General features: G+C 40.3%; 1 protein-coding gene across 1 annotated transcript; it reads left to right on the forward strand.

Moving 5' to 3' along the window:
* Window positions 1-7,846: 7,846 nt before the first annotated feature.
* Window positions 7,847-12,684, forward strand: GPHB5 (glycoprotein hormone subunit beta 5). Its single transcript, XM_055304475.1, has 2 exons — window positions 7,847-8,050; window positions 12,449-12,684. The coding sequence occupies exons 1-2, from the start codon at window positions 7,847-7,849 to the stop codon at window positions 12,635-12,637; spliced, it is 393 nt and encodes a 130-aa protein (XP_055160450.1). The 3' UTR covers window positions 12,638-12,684.
* Window positions 12,685-13,823: the final 1,139 nt, after the last annotated feature.

Below are 13,823 nucleotides of genomic sequence, written 5' to 3' on the forward strand. Positions count from 1 at the left end.
GCTGGAGTCTTAAGTTCAATCTTTCTCCTCACTGCAGCCTCAGGATCTTTCTAAAACACAAACTTGGCTCCTATTTTATGTTGGAATAAAAGTTGAGTGCTTCAGAGGACCTGGCCCAGAGCCCATCTGCTGCTGCTGCCCTCACCCCTGTCTCTCTTCGTGAACACACTCTATGCTCAACTGTGATGACTCCTTATACCTTTTCAAACTCACCATACCCTCTTCCATGTCTTCAGTTATTCACTCAACGGTTTTTGATAGTTAACTGAGCTGGGCAGTAGTCTAGGCATTGGGGAAATATGGTGAACAAGACAGACAGACAGACATACATTCTGCTCTCAGGTCCAGTGGTGGAGTCAATATGTCTCTGCCTAGAATGTATTTACTTCTAATTCACTGGAGTCCTCGCTCTAAAAAGTCTTCTCTTGATGATACCCTATAGTCCACACTCTCATAGCTTTCCATCTCCATTTTTATCACAGCACTTATCCCATTTAACGATATATTGATTGATTGATTTTTCAAGCCTCTAGTTACTTTAACTCAATTTCTTAACAATAATACTTAAAAATGAACTTCTTTGGGGATCCCTGGGTGGCGCAGTGGTTTGGCGCCTGCCTTTGGCCCAGGGCGTGATCCTGGAGACCCGGGATCGAATCCCACGTCGGGCTCCCGGTGCATGGAGCCTGCTTATCCCTCTACCTGTGTCTCTGCCTCTCTCTCTCTCTCTCTCTCTCTCTCTCTCTCTCTGTGACTATCATAAATAAAAAAAAATGAACTTCTTTATTTCGCTTTTCTTAAGGCAGAATAATTGTTTTTTCATTTAAAAATTGAGATATCAAAACAATTGAGATATCATTGACATATATAGCATTGTATTAGTTTTAGGCATACAACATAATGATTTGATATATGTAGGTATTGCAAAATAATTACCACATTAAATTTTGTTAACATTTATCACCACACACAGTTACACATGGTTTCTTGTCATGAGAACTTTTTACTCTCTTAGCAACTTTCAAATATGCAATACAGTTTTGTTAACTATAGTCACCATGCTGTAGGGTACAGAACTTATCTTGTAACTTGTTGACCACCTTCATCTGTTTTGCCCACCCCCCAAATAAAATGTTGATTTATTTTTAAATCAAACTTTCTATTTTGAGATAGGTGTAGAGTCATATGCAGGTGTAAGAAATAATACAGAGAAATCCTGTGTACCTTTTATTCAGTTTCCTGCAATATGTTTTATGCTTAAAACATATTTTTTTTTTGTGTGTGTGTATTTAGTTCTATGCAATTTTGTTACATGTTTTGTTCTTGTATCCACCACCACGGTCAGGAGACAGAACGTTTCCATCATCAGAAAAATCCTACATGTTGACCCTTTATAACCACACCCATTTCACTCCTTTCCCGTCTCCTTGACCTCCAGAAGCCACAAGTCTGTTCCCCATTTCTATAATTTTGTCATTTCTAGAATGTTACATAAATGGAATTTTACAGTATGTAAATTTTCATAATTGGCTTTTTTCACTCAGTTTGATTTTCCAGAGATTCATGCAAGTTGTCATGCATTTTGTTCCCTTTAGTGTTGAGTGGTATTGTGTGGTATGGATGGGCCATAGTTTATTTAGTTATTTACCTGGTGAAGGACACCTGAATTGTTTCCAGGTTGGAGCTGTTATGAATTAAGCTGCTATGACCATTTGTGTACAGGTTTTTGTGTGAAGATAAATTTCCATTTCCCTGGGATAAATGCCCAAGAGTGCAATTTCTGGGTCATATGTGTTTTGGTTTATTTATCATCTTCTCTAGACTATTGACTAAGGACAGGTCCTTAGGTCCATTTATATTTGCATCACACGTACTCAGCGTGTATGTGACACGTGGTAATACTCAATAACATTGGGAGGACAGAAAGAAAGAAGAAAGAAAAGTTAAAGAAAGGAAAGGAGAAGCATTAACATTGTCATTAGCATCAGTTGTTAGCTATTCCCTAATGTCTCCCAACATCATCATTTTGTTTCTTATTTAAGGAACCCAGTGACTCCAGGGCTGGAGAGCGCCTGGCACTGAGTAGTTGCTTACTAAATATGTGCTAAATTATGCAGTGAATACTCTAGGGAGTAGAGCAGCTCTCCTCTTTTCCTTCCCCACCCTGCCTTCACCCTGCTCTGTCACTCGAGCCTAAGCATGGGCACACAAAGACACACGCGTGCACTCTGGAACTATGATCCTAGGAATCTTTTTCTGGAGTAAAGCCAACAGTGAACAAATGAAGTGCTGTTGCTTCGAAGCTTAGCTAACAACCTTGGCCTTGTCTGTGCAACTGCCTGGGGAATTACAAATGCAGGTTTTGGGGCCCTGGCAGTTTTGTGGACTCTTTCCAATGAGAATACAGGATGCACTTGAGATAAAGAAGGTTTCTTTGTGACTCATTAAGCTCCTCTCGTTCCTCTTTATTAGGCATGTGTCTGCCATGCCAGGCAAAGCCATGACCTTCAAAAGTGGAAGAGTCAGGCGGAAATAAAAACATTCCACTTCAGCACCTAAACCATGTGCCCCTTAATCTGAAATAAATCTGTGACAACTGACAGATTCTTCTTTCAAACAGTTGTGGAGAAAGGCTTGACTTGTCCTAGTAAATCAGACACAGGCTTCATTATTTTTAGTCTCGTTAAAAAAAAAAAGTTACCATAGCAACCACACCATCATCTAGGGCAAATATTATCTCTTTAAGTCAATAATATGAGGAGCTGTCCCACAAATACCCAGTGCTTTGAAAGGAAGAAATGTCTTTTCAATAAAATTAATTTCTTTCAAGACTTCACCGTTTGTCTTCATTTGTAAACCCAGATTTCTTCTCCCTGTAAATAAGGGATATTAAAAGTAACATACAAGTTTGTAAAGTCCAAAGGCTTACCTTCCTTATATGGATTTGCAGAAAATCATTAATTCTATTAATTCCTTGGAACACAGAGCTTCATTCGTGGCTTTTTTATTCATCCACAGGAGGGAGGCATAATGCTAATTAATTTGACCCTGGGATAGAGCATTGTGTATTCTGAGAGAGCAGTGGGGAAAAACATATCAGAGCATGCACATCTCTTCTCAACTCTTAAGATATCATTGTAAGTTATACAGCAAACAGCTTTGCTCCTGCAGGCCCTCACTTAGTACCCATGGAACAAAGTGGGGATTCGGTGCAGGTTGTTGGCTCAGTTCATTTGACTCTGTTCTTGGTCAAAACTGAAATTGTTTGGGATATTCAGGAAGATTTATTCATATATTGAATTTTGGAACCATGATAAAATGTGTACCCCCGAAGTGTGAGATTTGGACCTTCAAAACTAAATTTTACACTCCAGACTTTTTTCATACTGAAAAATGTGTTTTAATTTTAGCATCAGATCAAAATACCACAGGCTGACTGGTGAAGCAAGCTTGGTACCCACTCCACGTCTTCTGGTTTAAGGATGCTGGTAGGGTCTCATAGCCCCCGGAGACTGCTTCCTTTATTCTCAGACTAACATATTCCTCAACTTTAATACCTTTGAAATTGGAGTATGCTTAATAATTAATGGCGTGACATAATTTCTTATTGGTAGTCTTTTATTTCTTAGAGGTACACAATGATGGGAAAGAAAGAGAAACAACATTGGTTTCTTGCTTATCATGTATTGAGCACTGAGATAAGCAATTTATATATGTTAATTTTTTCAAAAGATTTTATTTATCAATTTGAGAGAGAGACAGAGTGAGTGCATGCGGGAGAGTGAGCACAAGGAGGGGGAAGGGCAGAGGGAGCAAGAGAAGCAGCCTCCCCACGGTGCAGGGAGCCCCATGCAGGGTTTGATCCCAGGACCCTGGGATCATGACCTAGCAGAAGGCAGACGCTTAGCCGACTGAGCTACCCAGGCACCCCTATACATACTACTCTGTAGAATCCTCACATGAACCTTGTGAAGGAGGTATTTTTAGTTTTGTGGAAGACAGGGTTTATGAGACTTGCCCAAGATCACAAGTTGGCATGTGTCAGAGTCAAGATTTGAATACAAATCTAGATGACTTTATAATATGAGCCTTTGGATTCTCCATCTGACTTACCCTCAGCTGGTTTTGTTCATAAAAGAGTTTGTAAACCTTTAAATTCTGGTGTGAGGAAGGGCCTTATGAGTCATAGGGTCCAACTTCATCTTGTGATAGATGATGAAATTGAGGCTGAGAGAAGTGACCTGGCTACATCAGTCACAAAGGAAGCTGTGCCACTGACCGTCGGCATGGCTGAGCCAGGGAAGCAAGATGCCAGGCTCTTGCAATGTCTTCATCCCTTTCACATGTTGCCCATCCTCAGGCCTCCCCATTGGGGTTGCCATCCCTGGACCTCAGTTGCTCAGTCTCCTCTGGGCCCTGACACTTTCTCATTCATCCTCATTGACATGCTCCCCCAGACTCTATGCCCCTTCTCCCCTCTCCTTCCTTATCCTTAGTGAAGCAGATCCTTGTGACATCCTCTAAGGTGATAATGAATCCATATGAAGATGAAAATAGAACAAAATGAGAGAAACATAAGATTCTCCAGGGCCTGAGCTTGGAGCCATCACCCAAATCTTTGTTTGCTATCCCTCTTGAGCCACTGCACTCTGCACTGTGACCATTCAGAAGTCTTAACACAGTGTTCCAGGCAGCACCTTCCAACATTTGTTTGTAGAGATGAAACCAACTTATTTACCATCCCCAGTGCTGTCGAAGGCTTTGGAGGGGGGCAGATTGCAAAATAACTGAACCTCTATTTCTTCCAGTGGAAAAAGGAGAAAAAAAAAACACGTTGATATATGGAAGTGTAATAAGATTGAGAGATAACATATGGAAGAACACAGCAGATTCCACAGAGCCTCATACATAGTAGGTGCTTAGTGACTGTAAATTGTCATTCTTACAAGGTTAGTGCTGATGGGGGGTAGGTATGATACACAGCTCTGCATTATAAGGAAATTGGAGATTGTAAAAGAAAGATACGCTTGGCTTCTTTTTATTGTCTTTATCTTGTGACATTACAGACACAAGTATTTATGTTTCAGGTCTGATGTAAAAGGGCTGAAGAGTTCTCTTCAGAAACACAATTCATGATGGCAGCTCACCACCAACTGGCAAACTTTCAGCAAATTAATAAGATCACACCAGGTAAGTAGCCTGTTCCACAGTACCCAGGTCTGGTTATGCTACTCACAGGCTGAAGGACTGGAGAAAGTCCTTTATTCCAAGCCCTGTCCAATTTTCTATAAAGCACACATCATAATCTGAACCTAGAGGTAGGTATGTTGATGGTATAGTATTAGATTTACTGAGGATTGTTAACATGTTTTGAAAAAATCAAGCCCTAAATGAGTAGCATGTATTTTAAGAACACTTTTATTTGCAGGAAACAAATGTTTTAAGTTCTTTATGTAGTATTATTTGTGTAATGTGCATATTAAATGTCTTTGACTCTGTCATTATTTGCTGTGAAATGTAAACTCCTAAGGGCAGGGATGATGTCCGCTTCATTTATTTTTTAGAGCACCCAGAATAATGCCATGACCAATGAGGTTTTTAATCCATTTGTATGCTACTGTTGTAGATTGGAATACAAACTGTGCCCCATGCTCATAAAGAATACTATTGCATTCTTAGTTAGACTTTCCAGAACCAGAAAGCTAATGAAACATTTCTGTTAGAATAACATTGAATATCATGCCATGCAGCACAAATGTATACTTATTGGTTTATTTTAATTCTTAAAGTGTCAATATTAATTGATTTTCTGTTATAAAAACCTGTCCAGTGTAGGAAGTGTGAAAAATGCTGAAAGCCATATAGAAGAAATATAAAGTCCTCTTTAATTCTCATGCCAGAAGATAATCTCTTTGAACATCTTGGATTTTTTTCTAGAAGACTCATTTTAAGGTGCTATTAATATTAGTTAATCCTTAACTAATTTTAAGACTTTCAAAAGGTTTCTTCTTACTGTGAATTCCATCCTTTCAGTTTGTGATCCTGTGTCTTTCCAGGAAGAATTATTGTTTTGTTATTTTCAATGTATTGAAACAGTTGTGAGTTAAGGGAAAGAGTTTGCTGTGAGCTGCTAGCTACTGACTTCTGTTCCGAAGGAAAGTTGTGATTACCATAAAGGGAAATTAATCCATCTTGCCCCACTGCATTTGTTCCCCCCGAGAACCAGGTGAACTACTTTTGACTGTTTCCCTAGGATTATGTCACCCACCAAGGTAACTTTCTGTTTCAGTAGGTGATGTTAAGAAACAAAACAACACCCTTTAAGTTAATCAGTTTTGGAAAATAGAGACTGGCTTTATATCCCAAAGCTTTGATGTGTTTAGTGGTTCCTGTAAGGATCTGCCTCTCTTTTGTTTTGATTGACAAGACCCTTCCTATATATTTGAGCAGTGAAGCAGCCCAGTAACAGAGGGTAGAGACACTTACCCAGAGCAAACTTCTATCACTCATTGTGATTTTCTGAAATCTTGGGTGCAAGTGTGAGCTCTAGAAGGAGTTAGCTCCAGCAAAATCAGGTAAGTGCTTCTCCATATTTGTAACTGCATTCCACCAGAAGGGAAGTCCAAAGAGCTCTGCTAATGTGACAGATCAGAAGTAGATCAATAGAAGTAGATGAGACCGAGAGCTCAGATTGGAAAATAAATAATTTCGCAGCAATCATGAATTATTTTAGGCAATAATGAATTGAGGACATTCCATAAATGCAGTGTCTACTCTCACTTTAACAACCAGGTATGTTCTGTCCAGTGGGCCCAGCATGCAGAGAATGATTCTGGCTCCAGGAAAAGCACAGAAAATGACCGCGACCCAGAGAGGATAGACTTGACAGTAGATTGGGATTATGTTTTAAACACCTCTAATGCTTTCCAATATGTGGATTCAAATTGAATCACAACTAGGTGCCTATTACAGTGGACACCTAGAGCAGAGGCAATTTGTAGCTAATAGGATACATTTTTTATGAATGCTACCAAGTCAGGTGCCAGGATTCATAATATCTTATGCATATCCATGTTTTGTGGTAGGCTAGATTAGCAACAATGCATCTGGGCGTACAGTTTTTATTTCCCTATGCCCCTCCCATTCCCCATTCATGACACTGAAAATGTCATTTTGAGTAGGCAGGTAACATGGCACCAAATACTCTACCTAGATCTGAACAAAAATAATTTTGTGTATTCATATATTATGTTAGGATATGCATTACTTTTGGTGTGACTCATGTTTTGCATTTATTTTGAAGAGACCATTGGACCAAACCTCTCTAACACATGAGTCAAGTCCACAGTTGGGTAGAAATAAGGAAACACCTGAGGATGCCCTGGAAGGGTTAGCTGTTTAGCGAGCACAATGGGTCCATGGAAACCATGCTGGAGTCAGAGGAAATTTTGGGCACCTGTGCTGGTGTTTGTAGGTATTTACATTTTCTTGGCTCATCAGTTCTTCTGAGATGCTAAGAGCAAGGTGCCTTTGACAGTGACCATCATATTATTGATCACCCCCTGGGGGAAAGCTGGCTCTCTTTTTAATTTTTTTTTAAGATTTATTTATTCATTTTAGAGAGTGTGTGAGAGTGAGCATGAGTGGGAGGGGCAAAGGAAGAGAGAATCTCAAGCATACTCTGTGCTGAGCATGGAGCCCCACTGTGGCCCCATCTCACAACCCTGAGATCATGACCTGAGCTGAAACCAAGAGTCAGTCACTTAACCGACTGAGCCACGCACGTGCCCCAGGACTCTGGCTCTTTTAATAAACTCACTTTTCTTTCCCTTTCTGGAGGAACACCATGAAGCTGGCATACCTTTTCCTTGGCCCCATGGTCCTCTTCCTCCTGGCTGGCTGCAACTGTGTCCTCAGCACCTCCAGTGGGAACCTGCTCACCTTTGTGGGCTGTGCTGTGAGGGAGTTTACTTTTGTGGCCAAAAAACCGGGCTGCAGGGGCCTTCGGATCACTACTGATGCCTGCTGGGGCCGCTGTGAAACCTGGGAGGTGAGTCTCAAGACAGCTGCAAGTGACAAAGCCTTCAGAGCCAGCCACCTGGGTTGATTTCTGTGTTCACTTTTTAACTAAAATGAGGTAGAATGGGGCATTCTTGTGGAGTTTTTAAAATGACAATTATTTGGCATTCTCCAAAAATAATCTGGAATAAGTATGATCTTGCCCCTCTAACAAAGCATTGGTAAAATTAATATTTGTATTTACATAGTGTCTGTATATTTGGGAATCATCTTTGGGAGGTTAAAATATGCTATTATTCTCCCCATTTTACAGGTGATATGAAGGACTTCAAGGAGTGAGTGACCACAAAGTTATGTAGACAATCAGTAGAAAGCTGGGAATAAATCCTTGGTTGGAGCATGTAAACAAAATTTCTCTATATTCCTCTCCATGTCATGTAGCCAGCCAATTCACAAGAGATCGACCTTACACTGTCTAGTAGGTGAGGGTGGGTCCTCAGTTCTTCCCACAGTGGCTCATGCATAGCCTTGCCCTGCCCCAGGCCCCACCTGCAATTTGTGGGGACCTCAGGGATTGTCACAGACCTATTCACTAAGTCCTTTGTAGTCAATGATATCTAGCCTTTTAAGAGACATTGCATTTAAAATGAGGATGAAAGTCTTAGACAAAGTTAGAACCGTCTTTGGGCTGAGATGAGATGTTTGTAAGGTTAGAAGATAAAAGTCTCATTTAGCAAAGAGTGTCCCATTACACTGTAGAATGACTGTTGACCCTTTCTCCTGAGGCCAGAGTTGGTTACTAATGAAGCTCCAGCTCTGATTTTGTCACCCCACCCCAGCTCAAAAACCTTTAATGACCCCCCCCCCCACCATGGCAAATTCCAAAGCTAACTTCCAAGGTCCTCAGCCGTATGAAGTTTGCCTGGTTTCCCAATGTCTACCCATGTCCTGAGCTCTGGTCTCACCAGACTGACTTTGAAAAGTTTTATTAAACATCCTTCATGAAATCTCACTTTTGGCCTTTTTCTCATATCCCTTCTCATTTCCATCTGTCATTATTAAATATATTCTTTGGTATTTGTGTCCAGAACCAACTCCTTCCCTAGAGCTTTTCTGACTCCCTGGTCAGCCCTGACTCTAGTTTACCTTTTGTCTTACTTTTCACCACCACACAACACTAGATTCTAAGTTCTTTAGGAGAGGAGTTTCATTCCTGTGCTTTTGTTAGCTCTTGTTGAAGTGTCATGTACAAGCAAGATGTTCAATAGATATTTGTTAATTATATGGGCCTGTCCTCTATCTGGAGTCATACGTCTTTTAGCTGAATTGATGCCAACTTAAAAGTCCATGAGCACCATGAGAGGTGCTCAGAAAAATGGCCATCTATTCAGGGACTCAGAGAGCAACTTACTATCACTTAGATAAAATTATGGCCCCATGAATGGATTGAGTTATGGTGATGAAATCTCCAAATTAAATAAAACTACTTTACCTAATTTGCTGGGTTTTTCACTCATCCAGGGGCATAAGACCTAATAGCCAAATAATTCAACTGTTACGGATACCATAGCTGTGACTTGACATCGAATCTACTTGGGGTATTTTGGCATCGCCTCATATTCAGGGCGTGACCTGGCCATGCCTACCTCTACTCAAAGTTCATTTCTCAGCTCTTTGGAACTCTTTCTGGGCCCAAATTTCAAACCATGTTTCCTTCAATTCAGCTCACTTTCTCTTCTCTTTAAAGATTGATGAATGTCTTTAATTGGATCCTGGTCATCCCCGGGAGGTCAGGGACTATGTTCTTACCGGAGAAATTGAAGCACCAAGGCCATTAGGGAATAAAATTCTACTTAATATTAACCAGCTTTTATCTATGCCTTTACTGTACTATATATACAGGGAGGTTACTTATAGAAAATAAATAAAAGAATGAAATTTATTTTCCCAGTAATCTGAGAGTTTCTGAAGTATAAAGTCCTTATTTTTGGGAACTTGAGAGCATGTCTAAAATGAGGATGTCTTTGACAACAAAGTAGCTGGATTTACTTCAAAGGTGGAACCATTGCTGAAAATAGCCTTTACTCATGGCCTGGCTTTAGGGTTGCCAGATTTATTAAAAAAAAAAAAAAAAAAAAAACAACCCAAAAACCTACCCCAATCCAAACCATGAGGTCAGTTGAATATGAACGAGAGATAAACAACAATTGTTTTTTTGGTGTAAGCCTGCCCCATGCAATATTTGGGACATACTTTACTCTAAAAAAAGTTGTTGTTTCTTATGATATTCAAATACTACTAAGTGTCTTAGATTTTATCTGGCAACTCTGCTTGAGATTCCAGATTACTAAGGGTAAGAGGACATGAAGCAAACTAAGGAGGGTCAAATGCTCCCTGAAAAGGAGGAGGAAGCAGTGATATTAAATTGAGCTCTTCCACACAGTCCTTATCAAAGGCAAAGTCATTACTTTCATGATGTTCATGTGAGAACGTCATCCTGGGCCTCCATTAAACATACTTTATGTACCCAATCCAAGTGAAGGCCTTGTTTTTTGAAAGCTTGTAAGTTGCTACTTTATTTAGTACTTCCTTACTCTTACAACTGCTCTGATAAGAACTATAGATGACATTTACCAAACACTTACTTGGTGCTGGGCATCGCACATTACATGTATCATCCTACGTTGTCTCTGCAACGATGCTGTGAGGTAGAGATTTTGTTTTACAGATGAGGAATCTGAGGCTTCCAAGAAGTTAAGCGGGCAAGTGGTACAACAGGGGCCCAAGGTTGAGGGTCTGACTCAGGATTTGTGATTTTTTTTTTAAGTCTTACAGGTTTTTTGTTGTTGTTGTTGTTTGTTTGTTTACACTTATCATGTCAAGAATTCAGAGGGAATGGGTTGCAGCAGTTCCAGCGCTTTTCCATTGGTTCTCACAAAGTGTGCTTCTCTGGGTGGAGCAGGCTGGCCCTTCAGCTGAAATCATCTTTCATCTTTGGCTTCTTCCTTTTTCTGATCATTTTCCTTCATATGCTTCAGGAAGCTATCTAGGCTCTTCCAGTGCTTAACATGCTCAGTATTAATTCTCTTAGCAAGAATCATTTTCCTTCATATGTTTCAGGAAGCCAACTAGGCTCTTCCAGTGCTTAACATGCTCAGTCATTAATTCTCTTAGCAAGAATCTTGCCCTTAGTCTGCTTGTTTATAACAACATCAGCAGCAATAGACTGGGTTAACACTATAAACTCTATCAGATTTGCCATGGTATCATTTGGAAGGGGGTACCTCCTTGATGAAAAGTGCCCATTCCTTTGATGCCCACAATATCACCCTTTCTTGTAGATTTGCCAGTATGTGACCAAGGGACAACTCTCTAAAACTCTATGTTTTCTAAAAGGCCTAGAGAATATATAGCAGGTGCCTCTCTTTTGTGTTGGTCATTTTGGCAAATTACTGGAAGATGGAGTTTCCACGACAGGGTTTGAGATTTTAACTACTACTTTGTGCTGATTTCCTGATCTCTATACTCTTTATAAAATTATCTTTGAATTCAAGATTTATAAAGGTGAAATCAGGAAGTGAATCCTTTGATTATTAGAACAGTGCACAGGGCATTCTGGAACCTGCCTTGCTCTGTTTTTGGTCATTGATTCAACAAAAAGTTACTGAGGACCTCCCGGGTGACAGGTACTACTCTAGGTAGTAGAAGCACAGCATGAGTAAAATGGGCAAAAATCCCTGTCCTAATGGCGTTTACTTTCTAGAGTGGGAGAAACACAACACAAAGAAAATATATAATGCATTGCATGATATTGACAGGTGCTATGGAGTAAAAAAAAGAAAGCAGGAAGAGGGTGGGGGAGTGGCCGGGGATGGAGGTGGTGTGCTGATTTTCAAGAAGATAGTCAGGATGGTCAGGAAAGGTTTCTGTGAGAGGGTGATGTTTGAACAAATTGTTGGACTGGTGAAGGAGTCATTCATAAGGGAGAAGAATGTTCTGACCACTGGCTTAACAGGGTGAGCATATTTGATTTTACTCTGAGTGAGATGGGAAATCACTGGTGCTTTGAGCAGAGAAGAGAGAGGATCTGACTTAATTTTAAAGTCACTTGGGGCTGCCGTGTCATAAGTAGACTGTAGGGGGTGATGGTAGAAGAGAGGCCAGTTAGAAGACTTTCGCAAAGATCAGTATTATTCATTTGCTAAATAGTTATTGAGGACTTGCTATGTGCCATAGGCTCTTTTGGGAGCCCAGGATATGGCACAGAGAGCAGGTGGATGTTTTCAGGAATTTGCTTTCTCCTGGGAGGAGAGAGATTTACAAGTAAACAAATGACTAATGAGTTAATTTCTGATAGTGATAAGTGGTACCAAGAACAAGAAACAAGATACGTTCTAACAGGCTCCATGTTTTCTTCCTGGGGGGATAGAAGCCCATTCTGGAACCCCCCTATATCGAAGCCCATCATCGAGTCTGTACCTACAATGAGACCAGACAAGTGACGGTCAAGCTGCCCAATTGTGCCCCCGGAGTGGACCCCTTCTACACTTACCCTGTGGCTGTCCGCTGTGACTGCGGAGCCTGCTCCACTGCCACCACGGAGTGCGAGACCATCTGAAGCTGGTGTGGCCCATGGAACACAGCTGGCGGCCTTGAGCTTCACAGACCCACCTGCACAGGCAGCAGCTATACCCCTGGATTCGAGGACTGTCTAATTTTGACCACCCCTGTGGAAGAGGTTACCTGTATCCCTTAGGTCCAACTCAAGCACAAGGCCCAGAGGCGGCATACTGATGCTAACCATCAAAATAATATCTGTGTTTTCACTGAAATAATTTCTCTGGGTCACAGATTTGCAAATTAATTTATCTTTACCTTGAATCTCAGAACATAATTTGAATATATCACAATCCTCCTCCAATTTGGATTTATAATATGCCAATGGTTTAAATGCAATAGGAGTAATTAGGAAATGAGTCTAGAAAGTCTTTAAATTCTCCTTACTTCACAATTGGTCTTCAACTAGATTTATGATAGAAGGACCAGAAATTAATAAAACCAATGCTTTGTCCTCATGCCCCCAAAGAAAATTGCAAGCTTCCTAAGAGAAAACACTTCCTTCTCATTTTAACTGAGCACTTACCTACACAAGAAATAGAGACTGCTCAAATTAAGAAGGGAGGGCAATTGTAGCTGAAATTGAGCAATGCCTGGTTCTGGGTGATTCTTTCCCCACGTAAAATTCTCGAGGTCCTTCTTAATAAAGAGGCTTGTCTGTGATTTTAAAAAAAAAAGAACAAACTCAGAAAAAATATGTAACTAAAGCCATCATTTAGGTTTAAAGACGTGTGCAACTAAACTCTGGTTTTAGACTCATGTGATGCTCTCCCAAAGCTATGCCCAAAATGATTAATCCCAAATATTCTTTTCCATTTAGTGTATTTTAAATTTAAGTTGTAATTTTTTTAACTTGGAAATTTTACATGTTTGTCGGGGTAAAGCTGCCCTGATGGGTCAGGGGAAAGTCTGTGATGGTCTAGCTCTTGTGCTCTCTAAAATTTTTACAGCAGCTGATTCTCTGTGACTTTTTTTTTTTTAACTCTGGCATTATGCAAGTATCTTTAATTCCAACGTTTTGGGGTTGAAATGAACCTTGTTTCTTTTTTCATGATATGCCAAGAAAATCTGTATTAATAAAGCATGTCCTCTGTCTTTTGAATTCATGAGAACTTTCAAAAAAGTCTCTCTAGTCTTTAATGTACTTGGAATAACAATAGCAAGCACACTCGAAATTAACTTCAAAG

The sequence above is a fragment of the Nyctereutes procyonoides genome, unplaced genomic scaffold, assembly GCF_905146905.1.
Source record: "Nyctereutes procyonoides isolate TBG_1078 unplaced genomic scaffold, NYPRO_anot_genome, whole genome shotgun sequence".
Classification (NCBI taxonomy): domain Eukaryota; kingdom Metazoa; phylum Chordata; class Mammalia; order Carnivora; family Canidae; genus Nyctereutes; species Nyctereutes procyonoides.